The following is a 21,624-nucleotide window of genomic DNA, read 5'->3' on the forward strand; positions in this document are numbered from 1 at the left end:
TACGTCATGAAATAATGTGACTAAATACCCAAACATGTGTGATGTGCAACATGAATCAATTTTACTTCACACATAGACATGTGGTATGTGCAACATGATTTAATTTGAATAAATGCACATACTTGTGCGATGTGCAAAATAAACACGAACAAAAAAAGTGTTTCGTGGAACAAACATAATGCCAGTGGTAATACAAAGATTCTAAATTAGTAATGCATGTCAGAGCGACACACATACTATTTGTGTCACTAATGTATGATTCCAGGAATTGTGTTGTCTTTTCAGAACAGGACGGTTACCTGTCCGTTGCAAAGTGGGCAGTTGCCTTCCCGATACGCACCATTCTGTATTACACCATCCCCGACTGTAGAAAGCCAGCGTAAGATCGAGGATCCGTACAAGAATTGTTTTTAAAGAGATTTCTTCTCTCATTAGATTCGTTTTTTGCTCTCATGTTCATAGTGTTTATGAATAAAGGTAGATAACTGTAAAATGTATAACTTGCTACATGTATATTGGCAAATGAACACTATCAAGACAGTAACAATACTCTTTATTTTAACATTTTTTGAAAAACATATGTGGTTTTATTCCCGAAAGATGTCGAGTATACAAACTTTCTGACAGTATGTGTAAGTTTTCAAGAATTATGGGAATATCTTATTTGATCACATTGTTTTTATTTGTCAACATTGAATAAGCTGTAGTCGGTGATAACATGATTTTAAAATATTATATTCATTATGAAATATCAAAATGTACGCAAAGTATGTCCTCAAACAGGTTTAATGGCGTTTGATAAGCTTTGGATTTCATTTTTTCAGATGGGAGAAATATTTTATGGCCACGTTTGCTGTGTCTATATTGTGGATTGCCCTGTTTTCTTACGTCACAGTGTGGATGGTAGGTTTGAACGTTATTTTGTTAAAAAAATAATTCTTATTTGTTACTGAGCTGATTTTTAAGTAGTTTCTGGTTAATCAGAACATATGTGTCTATCAGTCGAGTCTGATTGTTTCGCACGATGCTAATTAATCTGCGGGTTTATGTGCATTAATCTCTCTGTTTGAGACGAACCCATTCAAGCTTGTTCATGTCTGTATATAATACCTGTAAGAGTTAGTGCGATATAGTATTTGTTTCAACCCGGAGAATAATACATTTGAACCTCACTCTATGAAAAGGCGGTTTAATGCATTTGCGTAAAGGGTAGTCCCAGATTAGCCTGTGTAGTGCGCACAGGCTAGTCAGAGGCGACACTTTCCGTCTAAACTTGATTTTTGCCAAGCAGAGACTTTCTGACACAAAAACTATCATAAAGCGGAAAGTGTCGTCCCTGATTAGTCTGTGCGGACTGCACAGGATAATCTGGGACGAGACTTTACGCACATGCATTCAACCCCCTTTTCACAGAGCACGGCCGATTTAGAATTATGATTTAACAAACTGTGTTGGCCTGTTGGACTATGTCGCTTGGATCAACGATGATAAATTAACCAGATTTGTTATAAAAGCATCGTTGTATTGCACATGGCATTGCCCTGTAATTTTCTTTCAACATAATGCATATCATATAAGTAAATATAGTTAATTCATACGCGTGTACCATGTTTATTCGACGCACATGGTAAGCGGTATTTATCTCCGCCAATACCGTTCTGACCCAGACTTGGTTTTTATACAGGTAACTTACATCGGGTTCGCTTTCCACATCCCAGACAGCGTGATGGGGATCACGTTCCTAGCGGCCGGAACCAGTGTCCCCGACGCTCTAGCTAGCATTTACGTCGCCAAACAAGGTAGGCGTCAATGTTTAAGACCGGAATTAGCCTCCACAACACTCGTATTTGCTGACAATACATCTCTGTACATTATCGTTGAAACGCCCTCATTAGCCGCACATTATCTTAACCATGATCTAGAACCCCCCATGCTTGGTCTATGTCCTGGCTTGTCGCATTTAATCCCGCTTAAACCGAATGATATTAATTGTCCATTTTATCATACCTCTGCTTCGCTGTGGTAACTGCATGCTCCCATGAATTGATCGAAGCTGTACACAATGCCACTGATATTGAGGACGAATTTCATTTTGTATGTATTTTTCCAACATATGTTGGTATAAGAAAGAAATACTTAAAAAAAAATATTATTATAATAATACATCTGTATTAAAGTATGTACAATTGCTACAATTAACCAATAGGTCTAATCTGATAAAAGTGTGTTTTGTTATTAACTCCCTGTTAAACGACCTTAAATGAGAAACTCTTTCTAAAAGGAGGCAGAAACACCGTCTTATTCTCTTTTGCAAAATGAAACACAGATTATGTCAAGATTACCTCTCAAATCTCATTCCTCTCCACCTCTCAAATCTCATTCCTCTCCACCCTCAAAAACGCTATGACCTTAGAAATGGCAAATCAGTACTTCTTTTTCACGCAAGAAGTGAATCGTATCGATGCCCATTTCTTCCAACAGCAACTCGTGGGTCGATTGTCCTCACGCCTGACTTGCGTCATTTCCCCACGCTGTCCTTTTTTAAAGTTTCTTTTAGCCGAGATCACACCAAAATCGTCTAAATTATTAATATTTGTTCAAGAGCTGGTCTAAATCAGTCATTGCGACTTAAGTGCAGTTCCCACAACAATGTCCTATTCCGAAGATCACTTGTAGACAGTCCCTTTTGCTCATGTAGAGAAATTGAAACTGCAAACCACTTCCTTCAACATGATCAGCACCATCAAAATCTCCGGAATAATCTGTTTTGAAATATTCCGTGTCCTTTAACAACAAACAACCTACTATTTGGATGCCAATACCTTACCTATGAGAAAAACGTAACATTAATTGTTAAGGACCAACGAAATATCGTGTTGTCAAAACGTTTCTCGTATTTAAATAAACTGGCAACTGCCCACCATATTTGATGTCGAGTGACCTTCCGTTACTGTTTTTCGTCTTTTCACTATCTTTCGTATATCACTTCATTCAAACCAGCGTCCCCGACGCAATCGCTCTAGCCAGCATCTACGTCGCTATAAAATGCAAAAAGTTTCCTTAGTAAACCTAACACACCGGTAGCTCTCAGACGCTCTCACAAGCATCTACATAGCCAGACAATGATAAGAACATAATAAATGGCTTACAAACATTGTAACGCCCCATAAAAACTTACGCCCTATTGGCAAAAAAGTTCGGCAGGAGGGTTTTGATTGACGCATCCCTTGTGTACTACGAAGTTTATAAATATCTTCCGAGCCGAAGACTGTGGACCCGGAGTGTGTCCCAGCAGTCATACTTTATTAATTTACTACTCACGAATGTGGGGACGAATTTTGAATTTTAGCTGCAATGTTCAGCTATTCAGTTGATGCTAAAAGATTTTCAAGTTGTGGGGGTTGTTTGAGTTGGGGTGGGGGCGGAGTACCCGAGCGAGAAAAACCGCATCTGTCCGGTATAGTTACACAATCCTACAGGAAGCCTATAGAGAGATTCAATGGTTATCTTGACAGTATTAAAGAAGGTATAGCTGGTGATATCGGGTGAGCGACTTAAGGAGGCACGGGACAACTAACCTAATATCTTTGGGGTTTTTAGGTGTGTAAGGGTAAAGAGACCATGTCAGAATGAGTCGTCCGGAATATAAAAAATGCGCAAATGGCACGCAAATATTAGCTTTATACCATCAATCTTTCATCTCTATTTTTAGGTATGGCGGATATGGCGGTATCAAACTGTATTGGCAGCAACATCTTCGACATCCTCATTGGTCTGTCGTTGCCATGGTTTCTGCAGACGGCAATCGCCGATCCCGGATCTGTGGTAAGCATAACAGGCGTCTGTGCAATAATTAATTTCGTCAGTAATTTTTATCACTTTTTTATTAAGTATTTTTAGAGCAAAAATACTTTAACTGATTTGGACAAGATGGTTTCTGTTGAGGGAAAAACGGTTAAAATAAAACAGTAGAAATACAATACATGTACTAGAAATTAAATGGTGCGTCATTCTTACTTCCACCAAGAAGGATTAAATTCTAAACATTTATTTGTCAATAGTGATATTTGGAAATGAGTGACATTAAAGCAACTTGCAAAATTTTAGTCTTTTTCGAGTGTGGATTCAGTATCTTCTATCAAAGAGCATTTGAATGATCCAAGAATAAGGTTTTTAAACCATAGCCACAGATGCTCGTGCTTTCCGGTAGTAGTTTGACAATGTGCCTTTAAGCTATGATCGGAAAATGTCTGCTACGGATTGGCGTGAGCTTTAATGAATGGTTGAAATATGTTTATGTTTAATTTAATTGATCATTGGTCAGCGATTTTCTAGGTTTATTTATTACTAAGAGGGAGGAAACACGTCAGGCTGTTTCTTATTCGTTGCAGAAAACCTAGAGAAAAAATGCTTCACAAAACTAATAACTTGCTTTAAACCTGTTTAGATAAATTATAGGCATCGATTTATAATGGATTTATGTATCAAAACAAATTTATTCCTCATTCATGGCATGTGAATTGTAAATTAAGTCGATATGTAACAGGTGCTCGTCTCATTTTCAGTCGCCAATCAACAGTGCTGGTATGGTGTTCAACATTATCCTCCTCTTCCTCACTGTCATCATCACGGTAAGTGATCGTCATGGTAACCGCATGGGACTGTAGTCAAGAAACGTCTAAACTGTATCATATATTAAGACTAATCTCGAGAGTCATTTCTTTGACTATTTTCCTAAGCGTAATATTGACGTATGACCTCTTTCATATATATGTATACGTGTCGGGGAAAAAAATAGAAAGAGTAAAAAAAATAGTTTTAATGCCGCAAACCAAATCAATGTCAACAAAGGCACATCGTAAGAGTGCGTGCTTATTTATTGTTTAAATGTTGCTAAGGACAGCCGCAATTGAAAGTGACATGTGAGATGTGTCTGGCATGTTGGTCACTGTCGGCTGCTGGTTTCAGGTTGGTTCCGTGCACGTCTCGGGATGGACGCTCAACAGGTGCGTTGGCTTCACGTGCCTCGGCACATACGCCGTGTACTTGGCCTTCGCCATCATGATCGAGTGTAACGTCTTCGGTTTTGTCAACCCACCCATGTGCAAGGAATAATTTGTTGGACTGAATCAAAGCACCGAGAGAATAAAGATCATTAGAGTACACTTGAAAATAAAGCGCTTATAACATAAAAAATACTCGTGGTGAGAATAAACATTCAATCAAACGATATACGAGTTTAAAACAAATTACACAGTAAAATGCTTGATTGGAACTAATTTAAGCACGTTCATTTATCACATCACAAATTGATTTTGGCATTGTAGTAGGTGCCAAACTACTATGAATGGCCCATATAAGCGTATAGTATATACTTTTAAAAATAAATTTGGGGATAACGATTGTAAATGTTATGTAACATGCGAAGTCGACAGAAAGTCGGTAGCGCGATTCCAATTCCAGAGAAAGCTCTTAGAAATACTGTTGGCCAAACATCTAATTTAACTAATAATTAAATTACTTTTGAAATCTCATGATCGTTTTGTGTTTACATTAAAAAAAAATACTTCACAACGAAAAATTGATTGTATTGACATTGGTTTGAAACTTCGATGCTAAAAATTGGTATCAATTGTTGGCATACAGTGTGTTTTTTATTAGTCAAAAACAAATCTTTAAAAAAATAATAACAAACGAAACTTAAAACCAAAATCACTTGAAATCGTAAATCCAGGTCAGAATGTTCTGTGAACGACAGGCCTGTAGAAGTACATGTGTTATATCGCATTCAGACATTGGCATGTAAAGATATATATACGAAAATGGAGATTAACAAAACACGAACTATCTTATCTATTAAAAGGTCGGCAAACAGGACAATATTTTGGCTGCCTAAAAGCACATTTTTTGTCCATTAACTGAGCTGTTACCTAAAGGGTTTAAAGTTGTATTCTAGTAAAATGGTCCTCAATAAGTCGGCAATTTACTATTTACTTTACGTCATTTGTATTGTAGGAAACCTCACGTGTCCGTTATAGTATTGTAGCTTATGCGTACATAAAATATATATTGAGTAATACAGGCCTAACAAGTATATAAGTAAATAAAGCAAATTTAAAATGAGAAAACCCGCCACGTTGGAATTGAAACTGTGGGCTGTGGATATTTGAAACGGTTGTAACACTACATTTATAATATACTTAAATATTAAAACAAAAACGTGTGAATTTTAAATTGTTTTTCCAGTGCGATGTTTTCAAATAAACGCTTCTGTATAAGCCAAATGCATTAAACTATTGTTAAATGTTATTAAATTGATTTTGCGACAATATATTTCGTAGATTATGCTATATTGTACTTACGCTCAATTGAAGGTCGATTTGTGTTGTATGTTTTATTTTAAAGTAAATAGACATCAAATATATATTTCTATGTAAGTAAATATACATGATTTACTATATTTTATTCGCAAACTTATTAATTTTGATCTTAATACGACGATGTTCTGAATGTTGTACGAGTGAAATGTTTATGTTCAATAAATATCTGTATATCTGTATTGTTGGTACAAAATGAAAAAATACTTAAACGTGGCTTATGTCTTGATTTATTACTTATTGTGTTCTCTAATCGAGTCTGTTTGTTTCAAAATACAAACGCAGATGCTGGGTATACATTTTACATTGACGTTAGGTATGAATAGTGTGTCCCATTTCACAAGGACCTTATTTATTGTACGTGTCAAAGTAGGATTTTTGTTTTATTTACTAGTGAATACGTGCAGGTGAAAATTCGTATGTTTCATTCTTCAACTTGAAATCAACAGGAATAGAGTTGTCCTTTATTAAAGCATTATTTACACGCATGCAATATATTTACCAGTAGAAGTTCATTCATGATAATAACGAGCTTCGTCCATATATTTATTTAAATGCCCTTTAAACAGAAAGAAGCAAATTCGTTGCATTAATATGCTCTACAAAATAAAATGTGTTTAAATATAAATGCATAGCAGTAAACAGTTTGTCACAGACCAGCGGCCGGACAGACTGACTGCCAAACTCAATGACTGACAGACTCAGGGCCTGCCAGATTCAAGGACTTTCAGACTCAGGGACTCGCCGGCTCTCAATTTGTCATTAATTCTGTCCACTGTTATCTATCCTGATAATAATGATCAATATGACAGACTTTCATATCAGTCTTAAAATAAGTGACTGAAATAAATGCATTTATGCAAATAAGACATAAGTATCACTCATGCGAGTAAAACAACTGTTACAAGTAATGCCCCTTTGAAAGCAAACTTTATTGTTGTTATATTGTATACCAAATGTTTTCATTCAAAATGTGATTTATTATGTTTGGCTAGTAATCTTTATCTGTTAAATAGATTTTATTAAAAGACTATATGTATTTACATTTAATGTAACACATATATATTTATAACACATGTTTCAGCATCTCTGATAACAAGAAATGCATTCATAATTGCACATGACATAAATCTGCCAAATGCTCTTTCAAACTGCCTGTTTTCTGACTGGTTTATAATGTCGTTCTAAGTTAAATTTTTCACATCACTTCATAGTTATTTGCAACAACTAAAAAGGTATTCCCACAAATTGGTTATCTCATCACTATGACAAACTTTGTTGTTCCCACAAGTTGGTTATCTCATACACATATGCAGGGTCCCAGAGTGTTTTAATTGAAAACAAACACACTGATGTTATATCCTCTTTATATCATCTAACGTGACATTAACAACAATGTATGTACGTAAAATACAAAACTATTATATACAACACTGGAATGTTTAAACTAGTGATTCCTTTAAGTCTATATTATGACTTCAAATAAACAACATCCACTGAATGGGAAAACTGCAAACTGTGGAACAATAGTCAAAATATTAAACGTAAAAGGCCGTGTCATATAACATAAGTCCCAGGCCATGTTATGCTATGTACATATGTCATGACAGCCTCAAATGAACAATTTAATGAATATTAGTGAGGTTCTGCATTCCTGTGTAAATGTTTTAATAATTCTTATGCTTAAATAAGGATCTTACATTTCATATTGCAGGTTATCAACAGGCAAGAAACAAAACTACCAGGACCCAGTTGTTCGCACACTAGGTTATTTTATCCCCTAGGTTAGCGCTAACCGCCGGTTAAAGTTATCCAAGCTGGGTAACTAACCAGGCTGGATAAATGCGTTGCTGGAAATATTAACCCAGGATGGATAACTATCCATTTTGGGTAAATTTATTCAACATTTATTCCAGGGTTAAAATTTACCCCGGTTTCGAACAACTGGGTCCAGTTGTAAAATCTTTAACGCTGATGAACAAAATTGGCCAGAAACAACAAGGATTGGTCTGCATTTTTTACACAGGAATGTTATTTTCGATGATATAAAAACTTTTTTGTAAAATTGCTGCTAAAATCTGTAAGCAAACAGCTTGTTGTTGTAACAAAGTCCTGGACTATGGTTTAGATCTTCACAGTACGTTTGCCTCAAAAATAGTTATTAATTAGGCAGTAAGTAATGTTTAATTACCCAAAACTTTTTTTCAAAGGATTATGGTATGTTCATCCTAACCCTTGAAAACAAAGTCAAAGTAATACTTAACACAATAAAGGTTTAGGCATAAACACTCTTTTGTCACATATACCATCATATACATCTCTGAATAATATAAGAACAGGCATTCAACAATTTTAAAACCAGACGACATCAAAATCATGATTCAAAGTGATTTTGACAGCAAAAGAGGAAACAACAACAACAACAAATGCATGAAAGTAAGTAAAAGCATATTAGTAAACAAAAATTGGAATGTAAAAGAATGTAAAACATTTTACAACATCCAACATTTCAAATATGCATCATCCTGTGAATTATACAATGTATAATCACTACTTTCTCCACAAGAATGGGTGTGTTTGCGCAAGATCTTCCCCCAACCACCTCAACCTAATGAAAAGTTGACTATGATCATGCTCCTGCTTAAGCTGTTGTTGATGGTGATTATGATGATAATGATGATTGTGATGATGAAAAAGATGAGGAAGACGATAAGGCTCAGATCATGATAATAGCTTCGATGATCATGATAATGATCATGAGCATGGTAAAGGAGATAAGACACTGGGGCACAGGGAATGAATATTAATTATAACAAAAGTGGTAATGATAATGATGATGATGGTGGTGGTGATGATGATAATTGTGATGATGCTGATGCTGCTGCTGCTGATAATGATGATCATGATGATGATGACGACGACGATGATGATGATAATGATGACGACGACATTAATGATGATGATTATGGTAAAGTTCATGAACAACACAGTTCATGATCTTTTTTAGTTTATTAACTATACCCTCATAATGAATTCATTATTTGCAACAAGAAGTTCATTAACCATTGTTGCAGTTCATAACTCAAAAACTAGTTTATGAACAGCTTAAGAACTAATGAGCCATTTTTGCAAGGGTACTTATGTGGAAATTGGGAAACGTCAACAATTGCTATATAATCATTCATTATTAAAATAAACACAATACCATGAAACTTAAACCACACCTTTTTTAACCTAAATTCTTAACAAAGAATACATTTAAATAAAAAAAGAAATGTTTTGTAAGTAAATGCACATAAGGCCAACCGGAGTCTCTGATGATGTAAATATAGAACCGCTTCAATACGTGCAAAACCACGGTGATACATTTTTTTACCTACATATTATTAAACACATAACGTCATAATCAAGACTATTGCCAAGCAATATATGTCCCCTACCAGCTCCACCATTGTCAGAACTTTTTTTGGGGGGGTTGCCATAGCAACCAGAATTTTTGATGTAGGAACAAAATGAAATGACGTGCATAATGTCCATATTGCCATCTATCCATGTTTGAAGTTTTATGAAAAAATTTGAAGAACTTTTAAAGTTATCGCAGGATCCAGAAAAGTGTGACAGACAGACAGACAGACAGACGCACAGAGCGCAAACCCTAAGTCCCCTCCATTGAAACCGATAGGGGACAATAAATATTTATTTGTTGGAGACGGAGATAAAATCATTTCCTATAAAAAAAGGATATTGTATCGTTAAATGATAAGATTGAAAACAAAGTTATTTTTAGGCAAATGTTAAATTATAAAAAAGGAATGTGATACGTCACATGGTTAATTAAAAAACATTAAAACACAAAACAGACAACACTCTAATAACAATCTTGACTAGGCATACACATAATAAAATCTAAAAAAAAGTGTTTTGTAATAATAAATATATTTCTCACAATGGCAATTCTTAAGCATGTACTAATTTTTATTTTTTATTTTTATACCCTCAGTTAAACATGTCTATCTAACCACTACCTGAACAATAGACATTGCTCGTTATGTAAATTTTACTATTTTAAGTTGAAACTTTTCACGTTTTGGTAAATCAACAAAGAAAAAAAATGTTTCAGATTCCCATATTTTTGTTGTTGTTATTATATTTATAAGGAAACAGTATTACTGAGCATTTACCATGCTCTAAAATATCCGTTATATGCATCTTTTGACGATTTAAAAACCTGATAATTATAAAAGGGTTGCAACGCGAAACGATTGAATAATTTGGAGAATTTTGTTTTTGTTAAATTATGTGACACTACGAGGATTGCTTTTATTAAGTATAAAATACAACAGTCATAGTACATGAGCACGGATGGTCCAGTGGTCTTGGTGATAGACTTTTACTCCAGGGGTCAGTTGTTCAAGCCCAGTTGAGGGTTACTTTTTTTTCTTCCTTTAATTTTATTCTTGTTTTTTACTAGAGCTTTTTAGATCAAATGTTTTCATTTATCAATAAAAAGCATTTAATGACAAACTTCAATACGTGAAAATCTGTTAAAAGGCCCCTAATAGTTGTTGTAAGGCAAAACGTTTTGATAAAAATAGGGTAAAATGACTGTAAAAATATAATTATGTGCAAATATTATTATGTAACACAAATAATATTATTATCTAGAACAGTTACAAAAAGCATAAATGAAACATTTATAAACAACTTTTGTGTCTTTCAGTCTATACATTTAACTTAAACCATATGCAATTATGGTGCACAATGATTCAGAATATATGGATAAAAAACAATTTCTTAGAAGTTTGTATCAGACTCTAGAATACATCTATTTTCAAAACATCAACTAGTTCTGGTAAGAACAATGAGGCATTATGTATAAAACATCGGACAGAGTGTAAGGTTTCAAATGAACATTTTGAAATCATCCATACATATTCTGTTCCCAAAAATATTTATCACAGCTTGTATAGATAGTGACAATAAAAACATAATATTCAGATTAAAGCTCTAAGTAAGGATATGTAAATGTTGTAAAACAATTACTTTACAACTACATTCATTTTAGACTATAACCTATATAAATAGTCACACACTAAATATTGTTTGTTTCCTGCACTATACCCCATGCTTATTATCAAGGGTGGGACAGTAAATGTACCTCACACAATTGTAATTTTGCTGTTTAACTTCTTTTTGAACAAGGCTGTTGTGTTCACACACTTTGTTAACTTATGTTGTAGCTAAAATTTATTTGGTCCTTTCCCTAAAATTATATATTCAAACATGGCAAATTATACTGTATTAGACATAATTTTTGAGTTTTCCAAACCCAAGTGTAAAATAAAATATTTTCATCATGGCGCATACATTGTTTTCGATTGGGGTTATTTCTCCGCTTTGGTTGCACAATGTGAGACAAACAATATTTCATTTTCAGCCACACGTATAAAGACACCAAATGTATGAGACCCACACATGTGGTCTTAAAGCTCCATATCTTGTCACTGTACCACACATGCCGCAGAATTTTCACCCGTCTGCCCAGCTGCCTTAGCAAAGCAAATAGCTTGCATCCACTCGTTTTGAGAAGTGTCTGAGTCTGCCTGGATGTAAAATGTGCGCCCATTTTCCTTCGACTTGATTGAGAACGCGTGCAGCTTTTTATCCACCATGCTCTCAGAAATTTCAGAGTTTGTAAGGGGAATCTGCTTGCAAGCATCCTGTAATCAAAGCAGTGTTTTTGTATGTAATGCACATAATAATGAGCCGCGTCATAAGAAAATGGGTCTAATGTCACCTGTGGCCAGGGTAGTTCCAGGCTTGCCTGCACATCCAGGCAGTCCGGCCAGGAGCTCCCGTGTGAGATGAAGTCACAAAACCTTGCTTTACTTCATGGCGAACATGGAAGCTTCTGACCAGACATAATTAAGTTTTGGGTAAAACAGGGTTTCAACATTTCTTCATGTTTGTAGAATTTTTCATTGTATTCAACTGTGTACAGTATAATAACAACAATAGGTATACGTCATCTAAAACAGCCACAAAAGACAACAGACACACAAACTGTGAAGGTGGCTTTTATCTTAACTTCTATTTGATTATTTACTCTGATTAAAATTGATGAACAGTGACATGACATTCATCAAAACTATATTTTAAATTAATTTGAAATTTTAAAAAGTGAACCATTGGGTCTCAGGACAATCACAGGAAATCCAACTCAATTGAACTATTCTGAGAAGGTGGACTTCAGAATAATAATAAAAACTTTATGAAACATATCTAGGCATTTTTTTTTCAATCTCAGCTGAGATTTCATTATAACAATGTTTTAATTGAAAATGTGCCTTCTATATTATTTACAAGGCTTCACAAGGCCATAAAAGGAAAACTGCCCCAACCCCTGGCAGCCATATATATTTTAACAGACTGGAACCATTATCAAACTGAGCTGAGATATCATTATAACAAATGCTGTGACCAACTTTCTGGAAGGTTGAACAAACAAGAGGGCCATGGGATCTAAAGCATTCACATTAGACCCAAAGGAACTAAACGATTCTAAATAGGTGGAATACTTAATAAAACATAAATACTTTACTTCTAGGGACATTTTTATTTTCAAACCTGACTGACATATCATTAAAACAAAACAATTTTGCGTAATACCCAGGAACTGCTTTAAATTATGGGCCTTGGTCAGTGACCTCACATAATGACCTCAAAGACATACATGTTTACACAAAATTTAACTTCAATAAAATAAATATTTTATTTAAATGTTGTTCCCCTTAATAAAATTAAACTGTTATACTAGTAAATACCAAAACCAAACAAGAGGGCCAAGATGGCCCTAGTTCGCTCACCTGAGAGGAGTCGGTTCATTCAATCTTTACCAAATGTCAAACTTGACCTAGATATTGTCCAGACAAACATCATTATTTCATCTGCGAGTCATGATCAATAAACCTATGAAGTTTCATGATCCTAGGCGTAAGCATTCTTCAGTTATCATTCAGAAACCATTTTTGCTAAGATGAGTCACCGTGACCTTGACAGCCATTGTGTGAATACGTTATTTGGCACTGTGACCTTGACCTTTGACCTAGTGACCTGATAATCAATAGGGGTCATCTTTGAGTCATGATCAATGTACCTATGAAATTTCATGATCCTAGGCATAATCGTTCTTGAGTGATCATCCGGAAACCATTTTACTGCTTTGGGTCACCGTGACCTTGATCTTTGACCTAGTGACCTGAAAATCAATAGGGATCATCTGCAAGTGATGATCAATGTATCTATGAAGTTTCATGATCCTAGGAATAATCGTTCTTGAGTTATCATCCGGAAACCATTTTACTGCTTTGAGTCACCGTGACCTTGACCTTTGACCTAGTGACCTGAAAATCAATAGGGGTCATCTGCAAGTCATGATCAATGTATCTATGAAGTTTCATGATCCTAGGCATAAGTGTTCTAGAGTTATCATCCGGAAACCATTTTACTATTTCGGGTCATCGTGACCTTGACCTTTAACCTAGTGACCTCAAAATCAATAGGAGTCATCTGCGAGTCATGATCAATGTACCTATGAAGTATCATGATCCTTGGCATAACCGCTCTTGAGTTATCATCCGGAAACCATCTGGTGGACGGACCGACCAACATGAGCAAAGCAATATACCCCCTCTTGTTCGAAAGGGGGGGGGGGGGCATAATGAGAAAACTGCCCCCCTCCCAGCAGCCATGTTATTCAACTGACGGAACCATTTTAGAACTCAACTCTCGTATCAAGGAAACAAATGTTCTGAGCAAATTTCATGAAAATTGGGCCAAAAATGTGACTTCTACTGTGTTCACATGTTTTCACTATATACATTTAGAGAAAAATGCAGCGCCCACTGGCAGCCATGTTTTTTCACCGATCTGGACCATTTTCGAACTCATCCGAGACATCAATTGAACAAATCTTTTGACCAACTTTCATGATAATTGGGCAAAAATTGTGACTTCTAGTGTGTTAAAATGGTTTCTCTATAGCCAAATAAGGAAAACTGCCCCGCCCACTGGCGGCCATGTTTTTCAACGGATCGGAACCACTTTTGAACTCAACCAAGATATCATTAAGACAAACATTTTGACAAAGTTACATGAAGATTGGACATGAAATGTGACTTCTACAGTGTTTACAAGGTTTTTCTTTTTTTGACCTAGTGACCTAGTTTTTGACCCGGCACAACCCAGTTTCGAACTCGGCCGAGATTTCATTGGGACAAAGCTTCTGACCAAGTTTCATGAACATGGGACAAGAAATGTGGCCTCTAGTGTTTACGAGCAAATGTTAACGGACGGACGGACGGACATACGACAGACAAAGACCGGTCACAAAAGCTCACCTGAGCAATCAGGTGAGCTAAAAATATATCAAACAGTTCAACCAGCTTTTATTACTGACCACTGATATAAAAGCCACACACCTTGAAATGAAATACATGGCATAGTAAATTTAAGTATAAATAAGAAACATATTTTATCTATGCCAATTAGAATATATCTGGTGGTTACAAGGTAGAAATCCGTCTCTTTTGCGCTTTAAAACTTAAAAATAATCGCGTTTGTCGAAATGGACGTATACGTCTAGAAATCCTACTTTCGGTTTTAAAAACGGTACCATTTGAAAAATAATAAATAACTTGGTAACTAGACTTAAGTTTTAATTTTATCTATCTCATTTAAAATATATCTGGTGGTTACAAGGTAGAAATCCGTCTTTTTGCGCTTTAGAACTTAAAAATAATCGCGTTTGTCGAAATGGGCGTAAAAGTATAGAAATCCTACTTTCGGTTTTAAAATTTGAAAAAATAATAAATGACTTGCTAACTAGGCTATAGATTTAATGACAATTTTGCACAGTTTCAAATTTCATCTATATGTATTGATCAAGATGTACTTCATTTCAAGGTGTCTGGCTTTAACATCTGGCATTCAGCAAAGTGAGAGGGAAGGTCAGTAAGCTGAGATGTAAATAGTTACACACTGCAATGATCAATATCTGGGGTCTAACAAAATCTAGAGCAGAACTAAAAATAGATTGGGAAATATGACTCAGCAGGTTAAACAATGGAGATAGATACTGCAAAATTGTGTACATGCTGTCTTCATTTCAGCTTTCTCTTAGTTGATAGGCTTACCATAAGTAATAATGACTAAAACAGTTGTTAATTATGAAAATTCTGTGTTATGAAAAATTAAATAAAACAGTTAATGGTACATAAAACTGACATAATAAAACCAAACTTTACTACACAGGACACAAATGTTCTGACCAAATTTCGTGAAGATTGGGCAACTGAATTAAATAAAACTAGAGTGTTAACAAGATTTTACTATAGCCGTATAAGAAAAAATGCCCCGTCCCATTGGAAGCCATGTTTTTCAAGCAAACATAATTATTTTCGAAATCATCCAAGATATCATTGAGACCAATCTTCTGACCAAATTTCACGAAGATTGGACAATAAATGTGGCCTCTAGAGTGTTAACAAGGTTTTAATAAAGCCATATATAGCCATATAAGGAAAAATTCCCCGCCCCTGGTGGCCATGTTTTTAAAGCAACAAAAACCGTTTTCGAACTCATCCAAGATATCATTGGGACAAATCTTCAGACCAAGTTTCATGATGATCGGAAAATAAATGTGACCACTAGAGTGTTAACAAGGTCATACATTTCAATATAATTTAAAATATAACTTAAGAAGAACATGTGTCAAATGCGAAAAAAGCGAGATATTAAATTCTGAAATCGAAAATGTCTGTACAGCAGAATTCGCCAGAATGTATATCATGCATGTACGATGTGAATCTTAATTTAGTTTAATGGTTGTTTTTAAATTCCTGCAGTGATGTCTATTCATTCGACACACGAACACTAACTCCGATCCTAATCAAAAGACAAATTCTTCGGTTATTGTAAGAAAATATGTACGAAATATATTCGTCACCATCAGCTCGGGCTCTAATTTGTCTTTGCTGCATTTTATGAAATTCGTCTTCAATATCTTGCCTATTTTGTGTTATTGTAACATGTATTTATCAATATATTACAATTTAACACATATAAAAATTGTATAGTCTCGCTTTAATTGTTTGACAAAAGAATGCCATATTGTACAAAATCATCAAACAATAAAAAACATATTCAAAAGTTTGCTATCTTCCAGAATGTAAAACTATCATTTATAATTAATTCCACTTAATCTTCTTGTGCTTAATACAAATATTTTAAAAAGGGAGACAGCTCTGTCAATTCAACATAATTTTTCATTTGCAGTTACTTCCCTTGACATGATAAACTATATAGTGTTCAAAAGCTGTTATTACTATATAAATATAAGGAAAATGAGCCCCCCCCCAGCGGCCATGCTTTTTTACCGATCCGAACCATTTTCGAACTGAACTGTCATATCCAAAAAACACATGTTCTGACCAAATTTCATCAACAGTGGACCAAAAATGTGACTTCCCATGTTTTCACTATATACATATAGAGAAAACTGCCCCGCCCCCTGGCGGCCATGTTTTTTCACCGATCTGGACCATTTTCGAACTCGTCCAAGAAATCAATAAAACCAATGTTTTGACCAATTTTCATGATGATTGGGCAAAAATTGTGACTTCTAGAGTGTTTACAAGGTTTTTCATGTTTTTTACCTAGTGACCTAGTTTTTGACCCGGCAAAACCCAGTTTCGAACTGGGCCGAGATTTTATTGGGGCAAAGCTTTTGACCAAGTTACATGAAGATGGGACAAGAAAGTGTTTACGAGCAAATGTTTACGGACGGACGGACATACGACGGACAAAGACCGGTCAGAAAAGCTCACCTGAGCAATCATGTGAGCTAAAAAGGTTTTGATACAGTATTACTAAATGAACAGTAATTACACTAATACAACCATTCCTAGCAAACAAATCTCGAAGCAACTATTATATAAGTGTATTTAGGAGAATGTGGCCGTTTACCGATGTACGTCATTTACCACCCAAATTGTATAAAATACTGTTGTAAACTTCTATATATGCCTGATGGAAGATAACCAAAAAACTGTTATAAAATGTCATAGTCATTAGATGATATTAAAGGGCGAAATTGGGCTTCGGATGTAAAGGAGCTTCTTTTTAAATATGGTTCGGCTTTATTTGGGTCTTCCAGGATGTTGGTGATATTGATTTATTCATGCTCCATTTTAAACAACGTCTGACAGATTGTGCGACTCAAACCTGTCACGAAAACATAAATGACTCTTCTAGATGTGATACTTACACTACAGGCATTAAAAGTTTGTTAAACATTTAGACATTGAAATGTCTTTTCATTGCAGGCAAGCGTTAGCGAGATTTCGTTGTTCGGTTTCAAATAGAGTTAGATAGACAATTAGGAATACCAAGAAATCTTAGAATATGTGCACATTGTCAATCGGAAAATGAATCCGTAATAATAGAGGATGAAAATAATCATGTATTTTTATAATGTTCTAAATATTCTGAAATTAGGCAAACTTATGTGTATGATTGGTATCATGGCAGATATATTATTTTGATTTTTTTTATCTGTTAAGAAATAAAAATGAGTTTGTTATTAAAAAAAAATAGCCTTCTATGTTAACCAGTTAATACGTTTTTCATATGGAACGTAATACTTGTAGTTTTAGTGTTTTTTTTTCTCCAGTCAAATGTCATTGTAAATATTTGACTGGAGATACAACTCTTTGTATTATCTGTATATACATTATGTACACATGTTGTATTATGGGCCTGAGGCATTTCTTTACAATAAACTTACTACTACATTTACAAACCTCAGGAGAATTTCCATACAGAAGAATTGTGCTTTTCAATAAGAACCATTGTTTCTTCCACTTTCTTGAAATCTTGGTCCTCTTCATCAGCCATCCCTTGAGCTCTTGCGGCCTGATATCATCATCTGTAGGAGCACTAGATGAAGATCGGTTAGTGAGACTGTTTGTGCGACTGTCTGATCCTTCAGAGGAAGCCATAATAACTTGATCACTAGATCAGCTCTGCCTCTTAATCTATTGGATAAAGAACTATTCTTAACAAAAAAGAATTTTATTAATTCTTCATAAAACAACAGACCAATTGGAAACTGTATTAAATCTCCATACAAATATATATTAAACCAAAATAACAAAAATGTTGTGAAACAATTATTTTTTTTTAAGTTCTGAAAGATTAGATACACAAAAATATTTAAAAATTACAGGCGTCTCAAGTTTAGAGACACTTTCACAAATAGATTGAAAGCCCCTGTACGACGTTGTGGGTATAATTGAAATGATAAATGAAAGCATGTACCAGATACATACAAATATGTCTTTTTTGTTCTTAAGCAAGTTAAAATTTTATTTTTAAATTTGTTTAACTGATATTTACACCAAGCCTATACTTTTCCCACTTAGATCAAAGATGAGCATCTCTCATAGTGTGAGCTTGTAATAAATGAACTAAAATAGGCAGACTACAATTAAATTGTTTGACCTTAAATTATTGTCTTTCATATCTTCAAAATTAAAATATGCAAACTATGATTTGTTTGCAGTTGAACTGTTGTCTTTGACACCTTAAAACATTCATAACTCTAGTGAAAACAAATTCACACTCAAAGGTTTGAACAGGATTGCTGTTGGTACTGAAATTGATAATTAACACAGAGTTATATTGTCATCACTGGAACCAATTGACATAATTTTGTCATCAAATTTGCTAAATTTATAGCGTTACAATGTTCTGATTATACACAATTAATTTATAACTGATAACGCTGCATTTTAACACCCCATCTAAACCATCTGAAACACAATGTTGATTAGGAGGTACTTGATGATTTTTGATATCTGAAACTGATATGCTATTTGTATAATTTAAATACTAGTATTCAACAAATGTTGTCCTAAAAACTTTAATCTGGTATTCTTGCAAGTTGGACATTCTTGTGGTATTTCATTAATGCTGCCTGGCTTTTGTTTACAATTAAATCTGCCATTCTTAACCTTTAACTGTTAACACTTTTTGTCAGGGACTTTTTAGACTGACCACGAATTCTTTGGAATTAAAAATGCTTGGGGTTGCACACCCCTTATTTTGATTATTTTTGAAGTGAAACTTATAAAATATTTTAAGTTTGATATGTAAAATTGTTAAGAGTTCCGCCTTTCATATCAGGAAAACGATATGCGTCCTCACATTTATTCATGATGATTCTCTAAAACAAATATAATACATATATAATGTAAACAGTCAATCAAACAAAACATTTAAAATGTTATGCAAATAAAATAATTCAAATAATCGCGCTCACGTAATAATAATACATACAGAAATTCATATACAATATAAATACCAACAATATATTTACCAACATATATCCTTCCATACTCGCTAAGGCGCTCTTAAAAACAATTTCAATCTTAACATTTATTTTCCTAAATAGACAATAACAATAAATGATGTCAGCGTCAAACCTCAAAGTATTTGGCGCAAACGTTATAATTAACTTTCGCGTACATTAACGTCGTATATAAATATTATTTATAACGGCGTTAACAAAAATTGTTGCCATTTTTTTTATTTGGGGCTTAGCTTTAAAATAACTGTGATATTTCTTATTCATGTGTCTATAATTCCACTTATTTAAAGTGATATAACCTTAATTGTATGTGTGTTTTATTTTGTTCAGATCAATGTTTTTTTTTCATTTTTTATTCAGTAATATTGATTTACAGGGGAAATACCCAATTTGATGATAAATAAGAATGACAGACAATGGTGTTGTTTTTGTTGTGACAACAGTTAAAATTAATGGTTTGTGGAATAAAAAAAAGAAATTCGGACATGATTTTTGTTAATTTTTATTTATCTGATATATAATCATGAAGTGTGCTAATGACTTTTCCTAAAGTACCGCGAGAATATCGGATTTTATATTAAATTTTAATAAAACAAAAGCAAAAGTTCAGATTCCAACGCTTGTCATGAAATATCGATGGAACTTTGAGATTTGTTTCTTCCGAAGATTAATTAACATCGCATGCATTTTACAAAAAAATAACACATGAACTGATAATACCTTACATCAGTTCACTTACCGAGTGTAATTGGCAGCATTTCGAAATATTGTAAAATTTGCGATTTATTTTGGAAATTGTCATTCAATTTACCGTAAAGTGATAATTGTTTGTCGTAACAACTCGAAAATTTAAACAAAATTTGTTTGTAGAGCAAATTAGACATAAATACGGTTTTACCATCTGTGTCTGTATGATCGAACGTAAATCAATAAATTAAACAAGTATTTTTAACTAAAACTGACGAGTCGCAAAATCTAGTCTGACGTTTCGTCCCCTTGTTACTTCGAACATACTAGTTTTGTTAAGGCATGAAAAAATTGTTGAATCCAAACGAATATTAGATTAATTAATATATTTAAAAAAAAAACTAAGAAATTATTGTTGGACGACGCCATACTTACGTGTGCAATACTCTGCAAGAAAATAAGACATAATCTGAGGATTCCGTTATAGTGTTTTGTATTTGGAGCCCGAATCACATACAGAGAACATACAAATATTGAAAAACACCATCAGTGTGTGTATTTTGACGAAAGCCAAAAACATAATCATACATTTAAAGCGTTTAAAAAAGATTGATATTGCACTCAAAAGTATATTTACCATGACAGGCTTAGTATACGGTTTCAGTCGGTTTACCGCGTGATGATCACAGGCGCTCGATGGCAATGTTTCTTTTTGTTCTTTTTTTTATAGATACATACATAGTGGAACTATCTTTTTTTAAGAAAAGGTTTTGTCGGAATATTTTTTTTTATTAAGTATGTGTATGCATTATAATAAACAACGGGTAACTAAAAACCCCACAAAATCCAACATTGACATTGAGCGCCTGTGGTGATGATTTTAAAAAGGTAACTGTGACGGTTTTAGTCAGTTTACCGTGGCGGTTTTAGTCAGTTTGCAGTGTGATGGGTTTAGTCAGTCTACTGTGTGAGGTTTTAGTTATCTTTTACCATGACTGTTTTAATCAGTTTGCCGTGTGATGGGTTTAGTCAGGTTACCGAAAGATTTATAAATACACAAAGATTTGAAACATCAATTCGGACCAATATGAAGTATCGGAAATTCTCGCCGCGAATACGAGATCTACATCA

At 34.2% G+C, this 21,624-nt stretch overlaps 2 protein-coding genes across 3 annotated transcripts in view; one reads left to right on the top strand and one right to left on the bottom strand.

Annotated features, from left to right (window-relative positions):
• The window catches only part of LOC127875419 (sodium/potassium/calcium exchanger 4-like), a 28,536-nt gene extending 22,042 nt beyond the window's left edge, over positions 1-6,494 (top strand). The window contains exons 13-18 of the mRNA XM_052420478.1: positions 286-379; positions 825-903; positions 1,685-1,799; positions 3,713-3,825; positions 4,566-4,631; positions 4,969-6,494. Of these exons, the coding sequence (XP_052276438.1) occupies positions 286-379; positions 825-903; positions 1,685-1,799; positions 3,713-3,825; positions 4,566-4,631; positions 4,969-5,115 (614 nt within the window). The 3' untranslated portion in view covers positions 5,116-6,494. The remainder of the gene's footprint in view (positions 1-285; positions 380-824; positions 904-1,684; positions 1,800-3,712; positions 3,826-4,565; positions 4,632-4,968) is intronic.
• Positions 6,495-7,727: 1,233 nt separating this feature from the next.
• LOC127875424 (PH domain-containing protein DDB_G0274775-like) lies at positions 7,728-20,793 on the bottom strand. Of its 2 annotated transcripts, none has more exons than XM_052420490.1 (3): positions 20,705-20,793; positions 18,239-18,472; positions 7,728-12,097 (listed from the first exon to the last, which is right to left on the bottom strand). In XM_052420490.1, the coding sequence occupies exons 2-3, from the start codon at positions 18,434-18,436 to the stop codon at positions 11,879-11,881; spliced, it is 417 nt and encodes a 138-aa protein (XP_052276450.1). In that variant the 5' UTR covers positions 18,437-18,472; positions 20,705-20,793; the 3' UTR covers positions 7,728-11,878. The 2 variants fall into 2 exon arrangements, with proteins under 2 accessions (XP_052276450.1, XP_052276449.1); XM_052420489.1 differs by lacking the exon at positions 20,705-20,793 and adding an exon at positions 20,546-20,644.
• Between the last annotated feature and the right edge of the window lie 831 nt (positions 20,794-21,624).

The sequence above is a fragment of the Dreissena polymorpha genome, chromosome 3 (genome assembly GCF_020536995.1).
Source record: "Dreissena polymorpha isolate Duluth1 chromosome 3, UMN_Dpol_1.0, whole genome shotgun sequence".
NCBI classification, from domain to species: Eukaryota; Metazoa; Mollusca; class Bivalvia; order Myida; family Dreissenidae; genus Dreissena; species Dreissena polymorpha.